Source organism: Mchenga conophoros, linkage group LG23, assembly GCF_057382185.1.
Source record: "Mchenga conophoros isolate Kocher_MC1m ecotype Shallow Benthic linkage group LG23, M_conophoros_male_GT1.1, whole genome shotgun sequence".
Lineage (NCBI taxonomy): Eukaryota > Metazoa > Chordata > Actinopteri > Cichliformes > Cichlidae > Mchenga > Mchenga conophoros.
In genome coordinates this window covers 12,347,808-12,369,887 of record NC_140547.1, presented here as the reverse complement: position 1 = coordinate 12,369,887, position 22,080 = coordinate 12,347,808, and the positions used below count along the sequence as shown (strand labels likewise).

The following is a 22,080-nucleotide window of genomic DNA, read 5'->3' as shown; positions in this document are numbered from 1 at the left end:
GACAGCACCACACACTGCCAAAAAAAGTGAATCTTGGAGTGCAGCAGGATTTGCTGATTGTACAGTACCAAAAGCTGCTAAACATGTCATCCCTGATCAGTTGTGACATTAAAACAGCACTGACAATTAAAATATTGTGTCAGATGTCACGTATATCGGATTAGCACTTAAAACCTGTAGCTGACAACATAATTGCAGCTCCGCTTCTCTGCATACCCTGTGATTATCCTGCTGGAAAAACAACACATAAGCAAACAAACAAACAAGCAAACAAATTAAAATATGCTTTTGCTTACTACAAAAGCATATAGCCCTGATTTTGGAAGCTAACACTCCAGTTAAAACCTCCATCTGTTGAAATCCATTCCCGAGGTGCTCCTGGAAACTGTAAACGCCCACACACAGAAAACTCTGCCAGGAGAACAAAGACAAACATTTCAGAACTCCCGTGCACCTCTCGCACCACAGCGCACGGAGAAGACAAAAATCTTTCCCCCTGCTAAATATATGGGCTTGACGTGGGAGCATGTGGGCTGGTGAAAAGCTCAAGATGCAATGCTTTACTTCAACAAAGCTCTGCAATATTAAGACAGCCTTATCTCTCATCATTTCCCTTACTCTGAACAGTACATTCCCACAACACATAGCCTAGTTTAGCAGGACACATTTATCTCGTAATATTTTGGGAGGAACAATGTGAAACGTGATGCCATGAATGATATCATTAACGTTCTAATATCTTTGTTAAAGTAGAGTACAAAGATGTGCCTAAATCTCGTGGTGCGCTGTTTTCCCCTGCTGTCAGTGCTCCTCTCCATAAACACTCACAAACAAGTCCAAAAAAAGATTTCTATACAATAATACCCACAGCCCATTCATATTTATAGCCAACATCAAAGGGAAGAAGAAATGCATTAGAGCACATTTTGGCTCAAGGGAAGAAGAAGAAGAAGAAGAAGAAGACGACATTCCACAGTTACTCAACTACAGCGTTAAACTACCATCATCTACTCAAAGACATTTCATTTGAACCAGTGATGTTAAATGATTAAGCAATAATTCAGCAAGCGGTTCTCAATCAGAGGTCCAGAGGACCAGTGCATCCCCGAGGGCAAAGAGCACATGTTCCTCTCCATGCTGACTTTACATTTATGCCACTGCTGCAACGTTACATACGCACACAACGTTGCAACATAAGGGTCTGCTTACTTTTCTATAATGCCTTTTACATACAACCACAACAGTATGCATCTTAAAACCCTTCACTGGATGCATATGATGTTTTTAGGCCAAAACCAAGTGCAATTGTACAAAACAGCGGTACAGTTTTAAAAGCAGTTTTAAATGCTCGCTGAATATTCATTTGATTTGGCTTATTTGTTTATTGCATAAGTGAGCTGATAAACTAAAACCATTCTTTTTCTAATATTTTTAAGACCCACGCTTTATTTTTGAAGTCTTATGTTGCTATTATTTTGGCTTAACTATTAAGGCAAGTACCTGAGCACTGCTATGTGTTGCATATTATATTAAAGCCTCTCCACAAATGCAGAACAAGTTCTATAACAAATTCACTTGCATCCAATGCTAGCACATATACATCTGCAATAACAAGACACGCTTGTGAAGAAAACACTCTGCACTTAATCCAAGTTCAGTGTAAAACCATAATAAAGCTGCATCAAAGGCCACAAATGAGACCGATTCAATTTTGTTTTTTTACGTGCTCGTCTTTAGACGTATTTTCAAAGATCATCGGAATAATTTTTGTCTCCAATATGTCAGACCAGGACATCACAACAACATGCTCACAGATGAAAACCTCCTATTAACCTTGGTCCATCCATCACCGAGGATGCTAACAACAGAATAACAGTCACTTAAAAAGCATGAGGACATCCATTTTGTTCATTGTGTTTGCAATTCACATGGTGACACTAAGAGAACCCATCCACTTCTCTGTCAGAAGAAATCCATTAGTCAAACCAAACACTGACACTTAGAATGTCAAACACACAGGTAGCACATAATTTGTTTTACAACAGTGTGATAGCTGGAAATGGGGGCTGGTGAATAATATCTGCCAACTGCGGAAAAATGCACAATCTGAAATTACCAGAGGGGGGATATTTAAATGTTTGTGTCATTTTAAATCTTGGGAACAGTTTATGCCTTTGGTCATGACTATTTTGCACGCCATCCACTATGGGTTTGTGTGAGTAAGACTGCAGCCACAATGGATAATCTTGTTCTATTGAAAACGTAACCGTTAAAAAAATGAAAAGAACTACATTCAAGACTTTATATGTTGATGACATAATGTGTAATACATGGAAACTATAAACGTACTCCTATTTAGATGTTTAAATCGTTGCTTTTGAACGCCCTTGTTTCTGTGTCAGTCAGAAAACATCCTGTCGCTTCCTGTCTTCCGGGCAATAAGAGAGCATGTGGCACACAGGGCTTTGTTGTTCTCCCTAATGTGAGTTAATCTGGATGCTGTCACATCAAACGCAGGGACATCTTAGGTGTTATGTAGATAGTCTTAATAGAAACTTAGCCTGGCTCTGTCCCTTTGGGCCCCTCTCTTGCCTTTCCATTTGGTTGGAGGCAGAGAGATTGGCCATCTTCAAAGCCCTCTGTGTGTTTCTGTATCGACCACGCTCCTCTGCGGCCCCAGAGGCTTCCTATTAGAAAGGATTTGTCTTACAAGCTCTGTGTGGTGCCACTCTCAAAAAATAAAAAAAATGAAGAAAAAGTGAAAAACATGTTACTTGTGGAGCTCTTCTGCTGTAGCCACTTCACTTCAAAACACTTTGATCTCATTCCCTAATTTTAAATCAGCCCAAACTGTTCATCCTAACACACTCTGCGCCTATAGAGCAACGTCTGGCATACGCAGATATCAGTTTCACCAGCAAATGCAGATATCAAGCACGTACCCTTTCATCATATAGATCCATTCACGTTGCACCGGGAAATGTGTCACTGAGGCGATAGCTTTTTAGTTTGCGGCAGAAATAAGCCTGGATTCACAGACGGGGGCTGGGCTGAGCAGGGCCAACGGTTTATGAGATATACAATTTTTTTTTTTTCATTTCTTTGCTTTTGCCAGGGCTCCATGTTGATCCATAGATAACCTGTCATCTCATCTTCTCCCCTGCCTTTATTACTGTATGCATTTCGGTAAGCTAACGCCAGAGCAGACTGCTTTCGACCAATAAGGTTGCCGGGCTGAGAAGAACAGCAGTATTTCCAGAGGAAGGAGGTGTGAGAGAGGGTGAAAAAGCCAGAGAGAGGGAGACGGGTAGGGCAGTTTTTATTTTGCAGTCTTCACTACAAACTGAAATATACTCAGGCAGTGTAACTATAGATGGCCAGACTATACCCACAGGGCTCTCAGTATGTAGGGACACAATAATAAATCCAGCATTATCAGATCCCAGTCATTCAGCAGACGCAGCCTAAGTGCTTTTAGATGTGTCAGAGGACATGACAGACTTTCATTGCTCCGCTGATGACTTCCCATTCATCCTTTGTAAAATTACTTAACAGTTCCCTGTAGAGCCTTAAATGTTCACTTTTGTGGTTTTGTTTATATACAGCATTTTTCACCAAAGCAGTCTGTGTGTCTTTGAGACCTAACGACGACACGAATGCATTTCCCACTTCACAAAACTTTTGCAAAGCCATTGTTCTTGCCTTCTCGCTTTTTAGTGGCAAACTAATAAGACATTACAGCCTGCTTCAGAAATCTTTGCTTTGCAGTGCCACTTGTGGTCATAAGCCCGAGAAAGTACTCTTAAAGCATGTCAACCAGCAAATACTAGAATACTAGACTAGTAATAGTGGGTTGAAAGACGTAGTCCTCTCTTCCAAGATAGAAAAGCAGGCAAGGAAGTGAGCTGGACAACACGCTCTGCCCTTTCCCAATCTTGAAAGGGGGGGCACAGGAGAGTAGCCTTTCAAGAATATATTAATAACACTGCAGTAAAAAGCACACCGGTGAGGTGGGGACAAGCTGAACCCATCAAATTAATCTGAGATAAATTTGCAAGTCATCATCATAATTTAAAATGTTTTAGAGACAGAATAAATGATCAAAGAATAAAAGGAACTAGACTGACAAAGATGTACGATGGAAAGTGAGGAGAGGCAGAAAAAAGAGAAATGAAGTGAGAAAAAGAGACAGCAGACATATTTTGATGGACAAAGAAGTAGCCTTACAAGGGCAGATAGGCAGAGAGATCCCATAAGCTGGCAGAGGAAACAGACAGGACAAGCAGCCAGTCAAAATCTATATGCTGCGGTGATGTCGTACAGACTGATAGATTCATAAATAATGAATCAAGAAAAAAAACAGATAAAATAAATTCTGTAAATAAATGTGCCGCCTTGTGTCCTCTGCCCCATCGCCTAATGGATTTTGCTTGCGTGTGTACGTAATTTAAATGCGTCGCAGCCCACGCTGCCATGGTAATCATTTGCCTCAGCCCCCATTACTGATGTGCAATGATGATGAGCGACAGCTTTACCCTACCTTATAGAAACACACAAACGGCTACAAGATCATCGCCGCATTTATCAGTGAGCTTATTATGAGCGCTCAAAATCAAAATCTATAACTACTGAAATGTGCTACCAGATTCCGCAGGCTGCATTATACGCCGCCACAAGCGTTTCTAAAACAAAGTGGAAATTAATTAACGAGAAGGAAAGTTCAAAATAATTCAACCCTAAAATTCAAAATGAAAGATTACCACAGGTATAATTCTGCAATTCACATCCAGACTGAGCTTCATCACCTGTAACAGCTGTGCACAATCAAACAGTCAAATTGGAGAGGTTATTATTTCCCAGTAAGTAATTTGAGTGAGCCTGGCACTCGCTGATTAAAACAAACAAAATCACAGAATGAAGTACTCATATCCTCAACTTCCCAACGCATTTCAAATATACTGTATTAACTTCTCTACTTTTCTGTAATGATTTTGGCAACAGCACTGCAAATGCATGCAACACCGAAACAATTTCAAAAGACATTCTTGTTTAGATTCAACACACTTAATGTTCTCTCACCTACAACCACATCTACAACAACTGCTGCTATAACTAGTCCTTTTGCTAATAATGTGAGCAAATGCATTACATTCGGTGCACAACGGCAGCACAGAGGTAAAAGTATGGTGCTTAGGGTGAGTCTTTTGCAGAGAGAATTGTTGTGAAAGGTTTAATGGCATGATCGATATCAGATATTAATATAGCGTACCATCACATGGATTATCCATCAAATATACAGGGATTGAAGCTGTGGGATTGCTTTGGCTCTTAAGTCTTTTGTTCACTTGATTCTCCTCCCTGCTTTTATCATTTTTTTCCTTTAGCCGATCCTTATGAAAATCTGAGACGTAGCTCATATTCAGACAGCGAAAACCACACTGAAAACCTAATGACTGCCTCTGGGATGCCTTTGGACTTCTCCACAGGATTCAAAATAGGAAGAACCACGGCTATGCTGCTTTTTTCAGACTGATACAGTACAGGTTAAAGCTTGGAGTCCTGATCAGACAAGGAGGCCCTCCATCAATAACCTCCCACTCTCCATTTCCCCTCTATCTCACGCCCTCCATCTCATTTCTTAATCTTTACAACTCAGTGATTCAAATACCTTTCCTCCTACTTCTCATTCCATTTCACAGTCTCCAAGTCTTCTTTTTGACCCATGCCTACCTACTCCTCTCGCTCTCCCTCTATTTCTCTCTCTCATCCACACATCTTCATCATTTCTCCCCTTTTCCATTTGCTCGCTCTTTTTTTGCCTCCAATCTCACTTCACAGACCCGCCTCCTGTCTGAGAACTTGGAGAAAGCACATTAAAGGATGCATACTGGCTAAACCTGCCGAGCTGCGTGACTCTAAATTGGATCCTCTAAAACTTGCCTCTTGCATGTGTGCCACAGCTGCGCAGGGAACCCCAAGGCCTGACAAGAGTTAAAGACCAAGTGGTCTCTATCCACAGCACAGCACAAGTCACTTTGTCTCACACGCAGACACGCACAGAAATGTAAAGCTCTTCAGTGTGCCGACAAACTCTGTAAACAACAACACAACCCAATGTGTCCCTACGAGCCCTTCGCAGGTTTATGATACAGCCCTGCAATGGTTTTGGGGGCTGTGGTGGAAGTGGGATGTTGAGGGGAATTTAGTGTTTCACCTAAATGGGAGCTTGCTGCCTGGAAGACATTGAGTATACTGTTTTACTCTGAATTATTAAAAGCTGCCTGTTATTGCAGCTTGGACTGAAATAGTTTAGATGCCACAGACTACAGCTGTTGGCATAAAACTATATAATTTATATTCCCAGCTATTCTGCAGCCATCCAGCTTATTGCTATTTTTCTATATGAAAGGCTATACAACTGCCATGATGGACAAAACATGACTACTTTAAATAAGTGTCAGGTGAACTCTAAGTTTGATGAAACCCCCCCCAAAAAAATAACTGTCAGAATCCCAGCAAAAAGAATATGCCTACGTGCTTGATCTCGCCTCTGCAAGCTCAGCTATATCCAGTGTCCGGGTATTCTGTGGGGCAGACGACAGAAGCCTTCACCGGCAGCGATCACCCTGACACTGGCTCCCTGAGCGAGCTCTACTGACAACCTTCCTCTGCAATGCAAATAACCACTTCCACATGAGCAGAACCATCACTAGCACTCCCTGTACACTTGTATTCCATGTCATTATCCCTGGGGACTCGCACGCCGTTCCTCTCGTCTACCCTATGCCTCATGCTGCTACCCTTATCTGTGACGAGAAGGGGGCTGGGGCTTAAAACAAATCGGTCCGGCTCATGCATTCACAGCCATGATAGAGGGCTGCCACTGGCTTTTTTTCTACTCATACCTCCTGTCAGTCACACTTGCCCTCCAGCCATGTGTACTGTATATCATTAGTCCTGATTTTTTTGCTGACAAACGCTGGCTGTCGTGCTGCGCAGCCCCCTTACCCTCTCTCTATGGACACTACACCAAAGCATGGCGAGATGTGCCTTACAAATGAGCTCTCTCTGGTTCCAACATGTGCAAGTGCACCATTTCGCTGTGTATGCGGATAGCACGCACACAGACATCCAAATACATGAGAATAGATGTTCTAAGATTGGAGGTATGACTTAAAGCTGTCAGCGTGACCCCGTGGCTCCTTCTCCCTCCTCTCCTCTTTTCTCAATATTTCAACTGTTCTGTCACTTCATCCCCCTCTAATCTCTCACACACTCCTCCTCACCCCCCCTCTCTCCCAAAGGCACACGGTCCACCCAGTGAGATGTCAGCCCCGATTAGCCACATCGAGTTGGTGTGTTTTAAGTTTGTCCTTCATTATTGAGTAATGTGAAATATTCTCAGACATGTTTTTGCCTCTAAAACGGTCATCTTGTCTATTTGGATATCCACTTTTTGTGAGCTAATCATTTTTACCATCTATTTCAACACGCATGCAAGGACACACACTCACACTGCGAGACATACACACCCCTCTACTCAGGGCCTTATTGTTTACAGCTTATGATCCATGCGCATAGCCCTCGCACTTTTTTTTTCTTTGTGTCTGCGGGCAGAATCACACCTGTACAAGCTTCTACGGGGACTCGCAGATGGATTGTCACTCGGTATCTGGGCCTTGCCTCTTGCAAGGCTCTGCACAGCCATGCCCGCAAGCCTGGAATAAAACCAGACTCATCTGGTTCAGCTCCACTGGTACTGGTAGGTGATGCTTCACAGTGCCAAATTGGCATTAGGTCATCCCAACTGTACGGCATAAAAACGGATCAAACGGGCACAGAAGTGCAAGCGGTTGTTTTCAAACTGAAAAACAAAACCTACAAAAGCCCCTCCCACCCATTAGACACAAAACCCAGCTCTATAACCCAGATCATAGCTGTGTCACATGATTGCATTTCACAGACAGGCGGGCAAGCAGTCTCCAGCCATAACTAAAAAAATAGGTTAAACAGGCTAAAAATATCAAAAACATTAATAATTCAGCTTTTTTGCAAACCTGTACCTCAGAAAAAAATAGCACACATTATACAGTGAAGTGGTTTAATGGGTAGGGTAGTTAGCAGTGAGCACTGGGAGGGACCACAGCACCAATCTGTCATCCCTGCTAATGTCACAGGTGATGTCAACAACCTATTCGCTGGAACGTTGAAGACAATATAATTACACAGCAAGCAAGACACAAAGTAGGCAAAGTTCTTCATGTTTCTCATGCACGGGAGAGAACCGGACAAACGCCATTCCTTCGCTTGACCCCAGTTGCTCTCGTCCGCTCCCCCGTAACACTGTAACACTGCTCTTTTATTGAGGTTACATGAATATGCATAGGTTCATTAACACACGACGTATACATACACACAAAGAGTACCTTGCCTGTGTGTGTGTGTGTGTGTGGGGGGGGGGGGGGGGGGGGTGTCAGACTGTGACCCCATAAAGACTTCCCTAAACCTGCTGGTCTGGAAGTCCAGCAGTTCATCTAAACAAAAGGCACTTAGACTAAAACAGATATAGATATGTTTATCCTACCATAAAACAATAAGAGAAGGTACGACCTCTCCCATGCTCCCAGAGTGCTCTGGAATTAAGGATCAAACCTCTACCAATCTAAAACTAATTATAAAACTCTAAGCATATATAAGTAGATATTTCTAATGACAATCAACAATACAAAACCTAACATCAAGTTTTAGAAGTTCATATGCACTGGCTGTATATAATGACATGAAATTTCTATGATGAAACACATTTTAATGTTTCAGTTGGTGTTCTTTATTCTCCAAAGGCAGGTGCAGAGAGCAGATCAAGACTTTTTTTTCTTCTTCAAAATACTCTCAGAGGCCAATCCCCTGAGAGAAAGAAGGCTTCTCTAAATATGTAGCTAATCTACCACACAGAAAACCAAGACGAACAAAAGAGAGGTGTGTGGGAGCGTGTGTGTGTGTGTGTGGACGTTAAATGGGTACCAGAGGACCAACAATGAGAAGAAGCAGAAGGTGGATTGCAAGCAACATTGTCACAGCTACCCTTTGCGTATGTGTGCGTGCATGTGTGTGTGCGTGCGTGTTTAAGGATATTCAGTTCCTCTGGGAGCACTTTAGCACCACAGCTCTTTGCTGCGTACATTACACGAATATACCATTACAACAGACATACACACAGACACGTGGAGAGTTGCACACACACACACAATCCATAAAAACTATTGTTCTGTTGCGGTCACACGCTGATATGATTTGGGAACATTGTTAGGTGCCATATACCACAGTCCCACCAATAATAGGTAAATAAAAAGTGTTTGCTGACACATGCACACTAACACTAAGTTAAAAATTTTGCATTAGTAGGGACCACGCCCTCAGTTACATTTGACAAACCTTCTGATAAGTGAATGGAAGACGGGACAAGCATAGTCAAAGAACCAGAAGGAGAAATGTACGACATGTGGTCCGGCTCCTGAAATTTGGATAAATGATCTCCAGTTCGTAGCACATCATCAGACCTGGGTATTAAGTTCAGAACAGAAGAGATCACAAACATGATTTAAAAACTAATATCTATAATATCTTATTCTCATTTCAGTATAAACTTCGCAACACAAAATCCTGTACAGTTCATAAAACTGAAAAAAATTAAAGACCACCCTCATGCCCTTTCTAACATACACAATAATGTTATCTTTTTCCTGAAAATATACACACATGCATACGAACACACCCAGACACATGAACACGTATTGCAGTTACCCAAAGGCTAAATTCTAACGAGTCCCCTTTCCCTGACTACAAGGTCTCCAATCCTGCCAGCACCGATTGGCTTCATGCTGACCAGTCTGCTCTATATCCACCCCCACCCTCACCCACTCAGCACAGTCACATACAGCACATACACAACCAGCCAGTACACTACATTCATGTACGGAGGGGTGACATATTAAAGGAAAAACTCTTTCACGGGCGAACTCAGGTCACGATATTTTCCACACTTATCCTTTCTCACATGTAATGCACAGCAGGAAAGCAGGAAGCGCTCCATTTCAGAGATCTCTGCACCTCTGGAAATACTTGATGTGGTTTAGGCGAGGGAGGAACCTGGACAGAGTGTGCAGGAGGCACACGTGACTCCCAAAAACTAGCAGAACTGAATATTAGCTTTGTACATAGTGGCACAATCTGACATCACACACATTTTGTACTGCAGAGCAGGCAGGGCAAAGACCAGCTCGGTTCTGATCTGAATGCATCTTTGTGTTCTCACAAGCAGCTCTCCCACATGCCACTGAAACAGCATTAATGCATCTTACAATTCTACAAATCACTGCAACTCTAGTGGAGTGTGTTATATGCAAAAACCCCTGTAGGGGTTCATTTGGATTCAGATCTGCTGATTGTGAAAGGCACATGCCATTCTTGAAGAGAGCATTTCCATCAGGTCAGACGTGTTTCATTATAACCTAAAGGCATGAAGCCAACGTGATGTTCTTTAGATTTTCAATAAGCTGTTCCACTGAGGGGCCATGTGGAGCCGAACCATGACAGCAGAACACAGCTACCAAATCCCCTAACTACAGGGTCAAGGGTTCAAGTTTTTTTTTCTTAATTTGTCACCAATGTGAACACACTACGTAGTGTAGCATTGAATTATTCAGCCTTTGCAGCAGCCAGGCAGCACACAGCAAGCCTTGGCTGTAGACAATAAACAGGTGGATAGGATGCATTAGTAAGCATAGGTAAATATGTTATGTGTGTGTCTGTGCATATACGTGTATGAATAAAACCCAATGAAGTAAAGATGGGCCATTTGCAGCATGGTGGAGCCAGCCTCATTTCCCCAGTACCAGCTCAGCCATTCTCCACAATATAACCACGCTTTGCTTCTCACTCCTCTCTCATGCTGTTATGGTTCAGGTGAGCAGCGGCATGTACACACAATTACACATACAAACACACATATAGAAACAGACTGCATCCGTGTGCACTCACACAGAAGACTAACAGTGCAGGTATGTATATAGCAGAGGGCAGAGCGCAACAGTGAGGGAGCAGAAGAGACAGAAATGGAGACAGAGGAAAGCAATCGAGAGGGAGGATATCTACTAGTGTTGACATTGCAGGAGGCTACATGTGTGTGCCGGAGCATAATCTTCCCCCTGCTCTCATTGGGTTTTTAATGTGGCTGCTATTTCCATAAACCTGCCTCCTGAATCACTGCCAGCCGCTTACACTCCCCCCAGGTCGAGCTGTACTAATACTAGGACTGAATGCATGCAGCAAACATATTTCCACCAATGCCTCTCAAAGACAATCACCGTTATACACGGTGCTAGCCCAAAAAAAGGGACGGCAGCGTGATTTGTTCTATGCAACAGTAGGTAGACTTGCTAGTCTGCGACTGAGATTATTTCTTGGATCTGTTGGATTTGAGGAGTTGCAGTGAGAGGACAGAGAGTTTTAGGAGAGTTGGGGGAGGTGGAGGATGGAGACAGGGAGGGGGATGGGTGGGCGGATAGTGTGAGGGATGCGGGATTTTGTCATGATGCTAAGCTGGGAGGAGTAAATCTCCTGCAGACTTGTGTAGGGAGCTGTGAAACTCACAAGTATACTCACCATTTGCGGTAGGAAGTGGGCATTAACTGCCATAAAGAGTCATCAGAAAACATTTTAGTGGCCATCAGGGGATATTTATATTTCAGTTGGCTTGGAAAGAAATACTGATAGGACATGCTTGAACAGTCACATACTCAAAAGCTCACTAGTTTGGTATATGTTAGAAAATTAAATGTCTCTCCATCAGCGGCACACAAATATATTCCAGACTCGCTGTCATTGGGGGGTATGCAATCAGGGCACACCGCCATGTGCGCATGTTTTTCGTCCCACCTTTATACATTGCTATCTGTATATACACAGAACTGGCAGCAGTGCAAAGCCAGCTTACCACATGTACACAAACACACACGACTAATAGAGCCAAGCGGCACACACCTGGTAAACTGTCAGAGGTTCTCCTATTCTGTGGCCAAACTTATGTCAGGCACTCGTGTCCCCGAGGTTCCCATCACACTTCACTGCAGGAATCTATATTCCAGTCCAGTACACTTCCATTAGGCCATACTGTTCCTTTCAGCAGCTAATGTGTAACAGGGGGACACAGATAATAACATCCAAGAACACTAGCACTTCTTCCTAATAACACTGGGTTTTTTGTGTGTGACTCAGCGAGTGTTTAGATATGAAATATGAATAAGCCATAATTATAGCTTTTTGTAAAGCTAAAATGTAAACACTGGAATAAAAGTGTAAACCTGAATTAACCTGAAGGTTTATTCAGGTTTACACTTTTATACTTTTATTATCCACCTGCTTTTTAGTCATGGTCAGTACTGTAATAAGATTTTGTACTCTTCTGTCTTTCATTGTTTTACAAAGTAAAATTCTCCTGCATAGAAACTCTATTTACACAGAGATACAAAGAAATCTAGATTTTGTTAGAAGGAAATTTTGACCTTGAGCAACTACTAACACCAGAAAAACATATGGCTGAGAACACAGTAGATTAATAGTGCCCATTACGAATTCAACATTTGCTTGGCTTTTGCCAAAGTACGCACAGGTTTGCTAAATTTGCAGAGTCTTATACCTTTGAATAAGGAACCAGTAAATAGGGGTGGTTTCAAAATCAAACTGGAATAAAAATCTCCTACAAGTTACAAGTTTCAAGTCAGTTTGCGTTCCCCCTCTCAGCAGGAAAAGCAAAGTAGAGGTCAGAGATTCAGCACTTTGCTCAAGGACATTACAACATACACAGAGTTTGAATTATACACTTACCCAAAATTCAAAACAGTCCATCTCATGAAATTCAAGTATGTGAATGCTGGTGTCCGTGTCTTTGCGGTCATGTGTGTACGTGGGGGTGCTTGTTTGTCGGCCCTGCTCGAGGCGTAGAAAAGCTAGTTAGGTTGTACAATTTCCATGCACGGTTCTAGTCATTTGCAAAAAGTAAAGTCCAGTAGGATTTTGGTGGTTTGGCATTAATTCCAATTCAGGCATTTAAAACAGCAAATATGGATGGGTAGCCACACTGGTCAAACTGAAACGCTCGAGAGCAGCGATGCAGGGGATAATGACAAAACGCAGACGTTAATACCTCATAACCCATCTCGGGAGAATTCCTAGTTTACATTAATTATACCATAGCCCCTGGCAAACTGCATATCAAGCAGGATTTTGCAAACAAACAACTGGCATATCTACTTACCATCAAGCAGCGAAGCAACAGGGGTCATATCGCAAAAGATTTAAGAGCAGCGAGGCTCAAGAGAGGACGGTAAAAGCTATGAGAGGCAGGCACATGTCAAACACACACACTGCAGCATGGATTTTCTTCCTATGATGTGCACAATGTTCTATAATGTAAATGAAAGTTACTCTTCCTAAACCTGACCATGCATACAGGATGATTAGGGACACTGGTGCACACCAGTGTCCCTGTAGCTACTGTTTTACTTATGGCCAGTAGAGTATACAGCACGCACTGCCTGTGCTTCCTTGGACCAGTGGTGTTTGTGTGTGTGAGTGAAGTTGAAGGGAAGAGTAAAGCACCCTCAGCCTGACACCCATCAGCGTCTGCCTGTTACATTTCTATGACATGCTTTGTCTCAGGGAGAGCAGCAGCAGTGGAGCAGTGGGAGCGGGGGAGACAGAAGGATGTGGGGTGGATAGGACTGGGTGGGGTAAAGGGGAAAATCAGCAGGAGGGCTAAAGTAGGAATGAAAGGTACAAGAAAAGGGTTTTATTTCTCACATGTGATACACGGCAACTTCAGCAGCCAGTGAATGTGTGTGTGTGTGTGTGTGTGTGTGTGTGTGTGTGTGTGTGTGTGTGTGTGTGTGTGTGTGTGTGTGCGCGCAAACATGAAAGGACAAACTTTCAGACTCTTTGTCTGAGTTTGCTAAATTTATAAATACAGCTGTACAATCATAAGATTTTTTTATTTTGTTACTATTAACTGGGGCTGTTTATAGCTCTCCATTAAGGTGACTGTTAAACCTGACTGAGCCCAGGTGATTTGGAGGTCTTCTCTTCGCTTTGAACAAAGGGGCATGAGGACTTGTATCTCTCCTTTATACATTCAGCCACATCCTCTATTTAATACTAATAGCACATCAGCCCTTATGGATGCCCCTCCAGTTATTAATGGCTCCGAGCCGTGGGAGGAAAAACTTAGTGGAAAATCAAGAAATCAAGACTCAAATCTGCCTTTTGTAACACATAACTGAACAGAGCTAAAAAAAAAAACAAAAAAAAAATTGGAGATAAATTATCTAAATTTCAGAAGCGGAACCACGCCTCTAAACACGCCCCTTCCGGTTCTCATCTATATATGACCCCCCAGCTCTGAGCTGTTCGTTCTCGTTTTTGTGCCCCACCCTCCCTGCCCCTTTTCAATTCTTTTACTTCTTCACTTCTCATTAGTACATGGGGATCTGCCAGGCCCGGGAGCCGTCGCCAGTCCCCTCTGAGGCCTTCCCCAAACCGCAGTTCAATTCATATTTAAGCCATTCGCCTTTATCTATGACAAAACGCTGTCAAACCTGAATTGAGGGCGCGGGCCCAGCTAGTGAACTGTCCCGATGCAGTCTTGACCGCATGAAGCAGCACTACCTCTGTGATAGTCACTTCTGCCCACTCCCGTATTATTAGCATCTCTCTGGTTGTTTTCTCATATGGCTTTCAGACATTGTTGGAAGAATCAGGCAGGGCTTCTGTCCAAAGTTGCCCACATGTAGCACAACAGAGAAGATATTCTGCCTCAGCCATATTCTGGCTACTAGAAATATTTGGTTTAGACCAGTGTGGCGAGGGCGCTACCTGGACAGAGCATGTAGAGGGCAGGACACATGACATAATGTCAGCGTTGACACTCAATCCACCTACACTGTTGGAACATAGGAACAAACTCACACAAAAGCTTTGCACTAATGCATACGTGCATATAAATGTACATCAAAATGTTATCCCTGCGAAATAAAAATGTGTGCAAACTTTTGTTTGCCTCAACAAATACAAACGAAACTAAAACCTACACTCCGTTTCACGTTGTCTTTTTGACTTTCCAGAAATGCAGAGCTTTCTATTTCTATGTCATTCTATGCTATTACTTCAAAAGTATGAGGCAGAGTGGGTCTGATCAATGCTGGCAATATCCCCTTGAGAACAGACACATGAAAAAGTTTAAACCGGGCCTTCAAAAGGCTGAGCTATTGATTGAATTGCTTTCTAAAGTGTTTTTCATCTCTGACACTGTACAAGGAGAATTCCGGCTGATGTGCAGCCGGGTGCAGGTGGCATGGCTGACCACCATAGAGAGAAAAGAAAGAGGGTGAAAAGCGGTGGAGAGAGAGGCAGACACTTACCCCTGGCAGTGTTTTCTGTTCGTGGAGGGCGTTCTGGGCTTTTATGGCCGACTCTCGGGCGCAGTAGGTGAGAAATGCACAACCTGCAACACAAAGATCAAAGTCAGAACAACACTTACACATAAATTATGCACACAATGCAAAATGACACAGCCATTTGCAAGAAATATCAGCTAAAGAAACTGGTACATTAATGAGAATGAACTGAAGGAATTGGACAATTACCAAGCACGCAATTAAACACAATTAAAGAACCAAATCTGTGCTGAAGGTCTCCTGAGTTACTGAAAACCCATTGAAAACATCTCTTAGACTAAACAGAGCAAGTTAATAGAAACAGGCAACCATGCAAGACACAAGGCTACATGTAGAAAATTTTCGATGATGGCAAGGGGAGAAAGAAGAGCCAACCACAGCAAAAAAAAAAAAAAGTAGGAGATGCAAAGAGCATTATTTGGATGAATAGCCAAGCCTGCCCAGCTTCCCCAACACTAGTGCCATGTCCTGTTCAAAGCTCTTAGCAGCCTGGCCAGTGTCCTCACCCTGAGAGGCTGTGACAGCAGCGGAGACAAAAGAAACAAGACTGCAGGGGAGTATTGAGTGGGGTGGAAAAGGAGAGAAGAAGGGATGTAATAGTTTAGGGATGGCTAAAGGAAAGAGATGCTGACAAAAAAAAAGAAAAGAAAAGACAGGACAGGCCGTTAAAACTCTTGGGCTGATGCCCAACTATGAGACATTGATCTAGAACCAAAGCATACACACATCTGTGGAATTAACTGCACATGAGAAGAGAAGAGAAGAGACCTTTGACCTTTAACACACCTTTATTAAATCAATACTTCAACTCACAACCATAACCGAAAATGAATGCCAAATCAACATATGAACAACCCTCCCCTCCCACAATCAACCCCACCCAAATACAATAAACACAAAAAAAGAAAAACAAAACCAGAAGACACTCCATTCGGCTTTCTTCAAAAATTCAAAACTAAATCATCATCAGTGATATTACACAAAACTCCATTAATGCCCCAAATAGGGACAAACTCTACAATGTTGGACACCATCTTGTAATAAACAAACTCTACTTTCAAACGTGCACCTACTAACCCTTTAAACATAATTCCTAAATTAACAGATCCTGTTCCCTTCATTTTGTTCCTCCTTGTGAGCCATATACTCATCTTCGCCTGACTTATTAAAAAATTAATCAAGCCAACCTTCCTACGCTGCACTGCAGAGTACCTCGGACCCAGGATAAAGAGACCCTCCTCCAAAATACTCCCAAGGCCAGCAAGCCACTGCCGCAGCAATAAAAAAAAGGCCAGCTAGCCTGGAACAACCTAGCCACATGTGCTGCAGTGTTTCCTCAGTCAGACAGAAAGGACAGTGGTTCCCTGTTCGTGGATCCATATGTGCCACGTGTCTGTTCGTAGCCACGGCCCCATGCACTATTCTCCACTGGAGATCCGCACTGCGTTTCTCCATGGGAGTTTTGTACAGGGACCTCCAGCTGCCCCTTGGAGATGACCCAGGAGCCAACACACCTGACCACTTCAACTCCAGAACACCAGCCAACAATCCCCTGTTCAGCACCTTTACAGCCACCTCGTATATAGCCTTCTTAGAGATCTTTGACAGGTCACCAGGAACAGGTGTTAGAAAGGAAAGAAGAGAGCCTCCCTCCTCATCCTCCCACTGCGGCACAAAGAGACAGCGAAGGAAAGTCAGCTGAATTTGGTTGACCACCCGCAGAGCGAGTCCCCAGCGCAGCTCTTACGAGTCCAGGAAGACCACCCATGGCTTCTTCCACCAGCTTCTCCAGAAATCACAGAGACCGGATCCCAGTCTCCTGAGCCAACTTGGCAGCCGTTTTCCACTGCCCCGCCATCCTCAGGCCCACCAGCTTGGTAGGACCAGCATTTATGAGGAACCTCTGCACACTAGCAGTGCTGAGCATCTTACTTGGCACCAAGGGATTGTAAAAAAGAGGCTCCTCACCAACATCACCAAAAATTGAGAACAGTCTCGCTGTGCTGTCTTAAGACGGAACGCTGTGATACGGCTGCAAAGGTCAATCAAACTCTGACCCCCTCTCTGACACAGAGAGAGACAGCACAGCAGACCTGATCCAGTGGAACCCTCCCCAAAAGAAAGTAACCAGTCTTTTTTGTATCCCCTTGATAAGAGAGGCTGGAAGTTCAACAACAGCGGCATGGTGCCAGAGTACAGAAGCGGCCAAGTTGTTAACAACCAAAGTCCTTCCCCTGTAAGACAACTCCGGCAGGACCCAAGTCCATCGAGACAACCGGGCAGCAATGTGTTCAACAACACCCTCCCAGTTCTTCCCCTGAAAAGCATCAGTTCCCAAAAACACTCCCAAACACTCCAGTCCCTCCCTGTTCCACTGTAATTCTGCCGGTAACACTGGCTCCTCTTTATCAACCCACCCTCCCAAAATGAAACCTTCACACTTTGACCAGTTAACCTTCGCGGAGGATGCTCGGTCATATAAGTCCAGTGTCTGTCTGAGTGTTTCAATATCACTTTGACCGGTTATAAAAACCGTAACATCATCAGCATAAGCTGACAATTTTACTGGACTTCCTGCTTCGTCAAAGGTAAAACCTGAGAGTCCCTATCTAAGATGGTGTCAGGGTTTCTGGGTCTTTGACCCAGTATTCTTAGTTCATGTTCACTGTTTATCTACTGCCTGTTCCACTTCCTGTTTTATTGTGTTAGCCTTGGTCTGTGTGCATTATGTTCAGTCCTTTTCCCATTATCATTAGTTCATTATGTTCAGCTGTGTACTCACCGGTCTCTCATTATCATCATTATCACCAGTCCGTGTATTTAAGCCCTCTGTTCTACCCATTCAATGTCGGGTCATTAATGATGTATGTCTGATGTCAACGTCGTCTGTATGTCCAGTCAGTCAGTCAGTCAGTCAGTCCTTTGTTCGTTCAGTCAGCCAGCCATTTCCTCCCTCTGTACTGTTTGCTCACTCCTTCGGCAATAAACATCCACCTTCACCTACCTGCCTGTGAGTCCAGCGTTTGGGTCCTCCTTCTCTCATCCACGACTCTGCCCCTGACAGATGGTGTAAAAGGGGTTCAATGGCCAGCGTATACAACATACCAGAAAGAGGGCATCCCTGCCTGATGCCCCTCTGAGCTGGAGCAGGCCGACTTAACCCTCCCCCCACCTTTAACATGACAGCAGCATTTGAATACAACAATTGGATCCAAGAAATGAAAATGTTCCCAAACCCAAAAGCTTCTAAAGTTTTAAACAAATAGTGGTGATCCACTCTATCAAAAGTTTTTTCTTGATCCAGAGATAAAAACCCCACATCCAAGTCCTTGAGCTTGGCCAGATCAATAATGTCTCGAATTGAAAACAAGTTGTCCATAATAGTTCTTTCAGGGACACAGTATGCTTGATCCACATCAACAATCATGTCAATACAGGTCTTCAACCTGTTAGAAAGACATTTTGCAAGAATCTTGTAGTCCGTACAAAGCAAAGAGACAGGCCTCCAATTTTTGAGCAAGCCCAGGTCCCCTTTCTTTGGCAGTGAAGTCAAAACTGCCCTTGTGCAACTTGTTGGCAAGATCCCAGTGGTCATACAGTATGTGAAAACCTCATGAATGTCCTCTCCTAGCAGCGACCAGAATTCCTGGTAAAATTCCACAGGAAGACCATCAACTCCTGATGACCGACCACCGTTGAGTTGTTGAACCGCTGAAGACATCTCCTCAAAGGAAATAGACTCCAGCACAGCCGATTCAGCCTCATCCAGCCGTGGCAGCCCCACCAGCATCTTCGTCACACATTCAGGGTCACACGTGTCAGCACTAAAGAGGCTGGCATAAAAGTCAATGGCAAGCTTCCTCATTTCTACTGAGTCAGATATCACCTTCCCATTTGGAAGCCTTAAGTGCAACATTTGGTGTGACTCTCGAACCCTTTTCTCCAGCTTAAAAAGGAACCTTGTTGGGGCACCTATTTCTTTAATAGTAGAAATCCGAGTCCTAATAAGAGCACCCTTTGCTCTTTCATGAAGAAACTTGCTCAAAGCCTTCCTCCTGCTGTCCCAGGTATTATTTGTATTATCTGTCCCACTTATAATCTCAGTCTCTAGCCTCTTGAGCTCTCGTTCTAAGTCCTCAAAGTAGTCTTTAACAGTAGCCGTTGCATGTGATGTGTATTGGTGACAAAAAAGCTTAATCTGTGTTTTCCCCACCTCCCACTATTGAGCCAAATTGCAAAAGTCCGTTTTCCTTTGTTTCCAGTGGCACCAGAAATCAGAAAAACCAACAGGTGAAATCTCTGCTTTAACTAGTCTACTATTATACATCTGGTTGATATACAGGGAGTGCAGAATTATTAGGCAAGTTGTATTTTTGAGGAATAATTTTATTATTGAACAACAACCATGTTCTCAATGAACCCAAAAAACTCATTAATATCAAAGCTGAATGTTTTTGGAAGTAGTTTTTAGTTTGTTTTTAGTTTTAGCTATTTTAGGGGGATATCTGTGTGTGCAGGTGACTATTACTGTGCATAATTATTAGGCAACTTAACAAAAAACAAATATATACCCATTTCAATTATTTATTTTTACCAGTGAAACCAATATAACATCTCCACATTCACAAATATACATTTCTGACATTCAAAAACAAAACAAAAACAAATCAGCGACCAATATAGCCACCTTTCTTTGCAAGGACACTCAAAAGCCTGCCATCCATGGATTCTGTCAGTGTTTTGATCTGTTCACCATCAACATTGTGTGCAGCAGCAACCACAGCCTCCCAGACACTGTTCAGAGAGGTGTACCGTTTTCCCTCCTTGTAAATCTCACATTTGATGATGGACCACAGGTTCTCAATGGGGTTCAGATCAGGTGAACAAGGAGGCCATGTCATTAGTTTTTCTTCTTTTATACCCTTTCTTGCCAGCCACGCTGTGGAGTACTTGGACGCGTGTGATGGAGCATTGTCCTGCATGAAAATCATGTTTTTCTTGAAGGATGCAGACTTCTTGCTGTACCACTGCTTGAAGAAGGTGTCTTCCAGAAACTGGCAGTGGGACTGGGAGTTGAGCTTGACTCCATCCTCAACCCGAAAAGGCCCCACAAGCTCATCTTTGATGATACCAGCCCAAACCAGTACTCCACCTCCACCTTGCTGGCGTCTGAGTCGGACTGGAGCTCTCTGCCCTTTACCAATCCAGCCACGGGCCCATCCATCTGGCCCATCAAGACTCACTCTCATTTCATCAGTCCATAAAACCTTAGAAAAATCAGTCTTGAGATATTTCTTGGCCCGGTCTTGACGTTTCAGCTTGTGTGTCTTGTTCAGTGGTGGTCGTCTTTCAGCCTTTCTTACCTTGGCCATGTCTCTGAGTATTGCACACCTTGTGCTTTTGGGCACTCCAGTGATGTTGCAGCTCTGAAATATGGCCAAACTGGTGGCAAGTGGCATCTTGGCAGCTGCACGCTTGACTTTTCTCAGTTCATGGGCAGTTATTTTGCGCCTTGGTTGTTCCACACACTTCTTGCAACCCTGTTGACTATTTTGAATGAAACGCTTGATTGTTCGATGACCACGCTTCAGAAGCTTTGCAATTTTGAGACTGCTGCATCCCTCTGCAAGATATCTCACTATTTTTGACTTTTCTGAGCCTGTCAAGTCCTTCTTTTGACCCATTTTGCCAAAGGAAAGGAAGTTGCCTAATAATTATGCACACCTGATATAGGGTGTTGATGTCATTAGACCACACCCCTTCTCATTACAGAGATGCACATCACCTAATATGCTTAATTGGTGGTAGGCTTTCGAGCCTATACAGCTTGGAGTAAGACAACATGCATGAAGAGGATGATGTGGACAAAATACTCATTTGCTTAATAATTCTGCACTCCCTGTATAATCTATCAAGCCGAGCTGCCTTCACATTGCTCTCAGAAACTTTTACATATGTATACTGTCTGGTTGTGGGATGGAGCTTTCTCCACACATCAGTCAAATCATTCTGAAGAATGATTGTAGACAAAAGTGAGCCCGAAGGTGGGTGAGGCCCTCCTGTGTTTCTGTCAACTGAAGGGTGGGTTGTGCAATTCCAGTCCCCTCCCACCACTATTATTGAACCACTATTTAATTTTGATAACTCATCATTAATTTTACGAAGTAATCGCACACAACCCGCAGCTGAGTTATGGGCGTATACATTCATAAAAGCAAAAGATATTCCCTTAATGGTTGCTTTTACTACCCGTGCCCTTCCCTGCTCTATCTCACAGACAGAAACATGTGACAGTTGAAGGTACCTAGAAAATAAAATTGCTACACCCGCATTGAGGTTAGTACCATAACTTAAAAAAGCCTGCCCATTCCAACTCGTTCCCGATTCTGTCTCATTATCTATAGTGCTATGTGTTTCCTGCAAAAAGAACACATCAATGTTTTTGTTCTTGCTAAGGCCCACCTGTTCACCAACAGCTAGCAGAACCTGCTCCACGGTGTACTGCTGGGATGCCACCACCCTGGCCCCATGTCTAATAGACAGGGGAGGCGAACCCTCACTGGGGAGGGACGCC

General features: G+C 43.4%; 1 protein-coding gene across 13 annotated transcripts in view; it reads right to left on the bottom strand.

Moving 5' to 3' along the window:
* Positions 1 to 22,080, bottom strand: part of celf5a (cugbp, Elav-like family member 5a) — a 185,794-nt gene that overhangs the window by 149,561 nt on the left and 14,153 nt on the right. For all 13 annotated transcript variants that reach the window (XM_085266047.1, XM_085266039.1, XM_085266036.1 and 10 more), the window contains exon 2: positions 15,471 to 15,553. In XM_085266047.1, the coding sequence (XP_085122173.1) occupies positions 15,471 to 15,553 (83 nt within the window). The remainder of the gene's footprint in view (positions 1 to 15,470; positions 15,554 to 22,080) is intronic.